The following is a 3298-nucleotide window of genomic DNA, read 5'->3' as shown; positions in this document are numbered from 1 at the left end:
AACCAGAATAGGGGTCAGGCCCAACATCGATCAAGACATCACAAATCATGTCGCATGCGAGTTGCGTGACAAAAAGTGAGAAATGCATCAAGGCAGATCAAATTTCCATCTTCATCGAGCTCGGCCAAGCTGCATTGCGGCCTTGCGGCTTCATTGGTACACCGCCACCACACCCTATCCAGTGCTCCTCCGCAGAGCCGAAGCAACCCCAAGTCAACACCCATTTGCCCGGTTCCCATACCAAGTTACACACTTCCTGTCCCGCTCCAAAAACAAATGATTCCCAACGCCTCGCTAGAATTCGCATACCAGGCCGTGCGCAGGCCTCCTTTTGCCCGTACCTGCCTGCCCTGCTAGGGCTCTGGGCGCCGATCCTGTCCTCATCGGATGTCCTTCCAACGTTGTGCTCCAGACCGTCTATGTACAAATGGATCATGTGTAGCCTGACTGACACCAGTCGAGACATGGGCTCCTGAAGAGCATGGGATGCTGTTACCACATCCCACTGGGCCCGAACGTATTCCGTACCATCTTTTAAGGAAAGTAAATAGACCTTGGGGGGAAAAAAGAAAAAAAAAGGGTTCCAAGAATTAAGGCCGTTTCAATCGCTACGACCTAGAAGTAAATTGGTCGGCAGCAGGGCAATATCGTGAAGCCGCCCGTTGTCGCAGTGGCCGTTACTCGTATGCTCGTTCTGGTTTTTTTTTTGGTTTTTCTTTTTTGTTTCTTTTGCCTCAGAGTTTTCCTCTTGTATCTTTCATCAGGGCGTGTGTAACGACAGTGTATCGTGTCAAAAAAACGCACATATGGCTGCGTCCAGCACCCAATACCCGAGTTGTTGACAGGGGCATCAGACTGCTCCAGACATGTTGAATGGGAAGGGCGCGTATTCGTCAACCATGAATCCTTGCGACAGTTGATTACTGCAATTCGCCGACGTTAAAGCGTTCATAGCCGAGAAGGTAGCATCGGATGGCATCATGCCCACCGGCGACAACGTGGCATAGGGAGTAAACTCAAAGGTGGCCGCAGACATGAGTGCGGGCTGGTCAGGAGACATCGTGTCGAGTGGCAGCTCGGGACCTATGCTGTACCCGGGAAAGTCCGGCTCCTGGGACAGCTTGTTGCCGATGACTGGGAACGTCATATCCATCGCCGTCATGGCCGTATTGGCTGCTTCATTGTCGTCCTCCTCCTCGTCCGCATCGTTGGTTTCGCTGCTGTGCACATACACTTCTTCGAACCAGGCCTTCAGCTCGTTCATCGGTGGCCAGTCACCGCCGCCCTTGCCACCACGCTTTCTCCTCGTCGTCACCGCGCGCCTTCTTGCCCCGGGCAACCTTGGGCTTGAAGTGCGTCCGACGCAAGTGTGCCGCTGCGTTATAGTAAGCACCGTATTGCTTCTTGGCCTTGCATTGCTTGCACTTGCTGAGGGGGTGAAGAGCTTGAACAGCGGTGGGCATGCCCGAGAGGGCGGGATCTCGGCAAATGAACTTCCTGACAACGCCGGCATGCTTCGCTTCAACATGGCGCTTCAGCTCGTGCTCGCCTCGGAAGCCCTGCGGGTTGTCGTCGCACATGGTGCACTTGACCTTGGGGTGCTTGGGCCTGGTGTACGGGCCGCTCTTTGTCACGGCCACCTTGCCATCCTTTTTGGAGGCCTGTGCCGGAGAACTCTTGACGACAGCTTCGGGCTTTGCTGCGAGCAGCCTCGTGGCATTCTGGTTGTGGCGTCGACGGGCTTCGCGTGCACGGCGCTCCACGCTGGACTGTGTGGAGGTGGAGCTGTTGGATCGCTCCATGCCAATAGACTCTTGAGACAGGAACTGCTCACTGTGGGCAGAGGTGGAATAATCTTGGGACAAGGGGTCAAGGAAGCCGTCGCCTAGGTAGGACATCGGTTCGCCGCTCTTTTCGCAAGTGTCATCCTGGAACGAGACGTAGAACTCCTGCTCCAGAGATAAGTCAGTCTGTTGGGAGTGCGTCGAGTCGAGCCTGGCCATATCGAATGCGCCGACGAGAGCACTGTCGAAGGAGCTGTTGTCTCGGGTCAACGCTGCCGATTCTGCGGCAGATGGCCCCGACGTCATGGACGGGCAAGCCGACATCATGAGGCTAGAGCCCGAGCCGCGATTGCTGTGTGATAGAGCGTAGTTCTGTGCAGGCGGGGGTCTTGGATTTGAAGATGCTACGGCGTCGGTGGTCTCGTGTGCTTCCAGATAGGCCAATGGGTGGATGCCGACACCATCAAGAGAGCCGTGCTCCTCGACGCTTTGCAGAAATGAGCGGCGCTGAGTTGTGTTTGACCGCTGGAGGGACGTGGCAAAGCCGTAGTTGCCAGAGGAGACGTCTCGGGCCTGGGTGAAACCGCTGTGCGGCGTGTGGGCTGTATTGGAGCTCTGGAGAGGAGCGATGGGCCCAGCTGCGATAAATGGCACATTTCGCGACGACTGGCTGGAGCCGCTTCGTGACATGCTGGTGGTCATGGAAGGCGATGGTGTGTACTGTTGAGACATGACTCTGGGGCGCTTCACGGGGTGCTGACGTTCGCTGCTCTGGTCCTGGAACGGGTGAGTGAGCGTGGGCGACTCCCAAGGGCCGAGAGGGGTACGGGGTGACATACCATCGGACGGCCTGACGACATGGATGACGGCGCATGTCCCATGGTGGACTTGCTGCGCTGGACTTTACCCACGGAGCGAACGGCATATTGTTGCGCGGGCACGTTTCTCGGGACGTTGACAAAGTCTACAGGGAAATCACTGTGCTCAACAGGATAGTGCGGCTGCTGGCTGGCAAACGAAGACTGGGGGTGAGTCTGGGATGCCAGGTGGAGCTGGGCCTTGAGCGCGTGGACTTCTCGTTCACGTTCTTGCAGTTGACGTTGCAGTTCGTCGACGTTGTTGAACTGTTGGTTCATGTTGTTCATCACAACGAAAGCACAGTGAAGCTGTCGACGAACAACGATCAGGCTTGTTGTTGGTGGACGGATGGGTGTAACTGTAACTACGAGCAGCCCCGTCTTGATGGTGCGTATTGAACAAGCGTGGGCTGTTTGATGGATGTATTGGGGGGGGTGCTGCAGAGGAGCGGCCTCGACGTCAGAGCTGGATCGAGTACTGATCTGATCTGATCTTCGTCTTTTTGTTCCGCTTGGTTTCTCTCGCTCTTCTGTCTCGAGAAACAATGTCAGGGGACAAGGGCGCAGAAGCTCAGAGGACGGTTGGGGTTTCGAGTCAAAAGAAGACGATCACAAGAAAAGAGAGAGGGAGGCGGTCGACGAGGGGTTGACGTGTGT

General features: G+C 56.0%; 2 protein-coding genes across 2 annotated transcripts; both read right to left on the bottom strand.

The window, feature by feature from the left end:
* Window positions 1-97: 97 nt before the first annotated feature.
* Window positions 98-466, bottom strand: VDBG_02948 (predicted protein; the record flags this gene model as incomplete). Its single annotated transcript, XM_003006763.1, has 1 exon — window positions 98-466. The coding sequence occupies one exon, from the start codon at window positions 464-466 to the stop codon at window positions 98-100; it is 369 nt and encodes a 122-aa protein (XP_003006809.1).
* A 384-nt stretch (window positions 467-850) lies between these two features.
* Window positions 851-2929, bottom strand: VDBG_02947 (key lime pathogenicity protein; the record flags this gene model as incomplete). Its single annotated transcript, XM_003006762.1, has 3 exons — window positions 851-1220; window positions 1279-2561; window positions 2624-2929. The coding sequence occupies 3 exons, from the start codon at window positions 2927-2929 to the stop codon at window positions 851-853; spliced, it is 1959 nt and encodes a 652-aa protein (XP_003006808.1).
* Window positions 2930-3298: the final 369 nt, after the last annotated feature.

Source organism: Verticillium alfalfae, genomic scaffold (assembly GCF_000150825.1).
Source record: "Verticillium alfalfae VaMs.102 supercont1.3 genomic scaffold, whole genome shotgun sequence".
Classification (NCBI taxonomy): Eukaryota; Fungi; Ascomycota; class Sordariomycetes; order Glomerellales; family Plectosphaerellaceae; genus Verticillium; species Verticillium alfalfae.
Note: the sequence above shows the minus strand (reverse complement) of the source record. Positions and strands in the feature narration are given on the sequence as shown.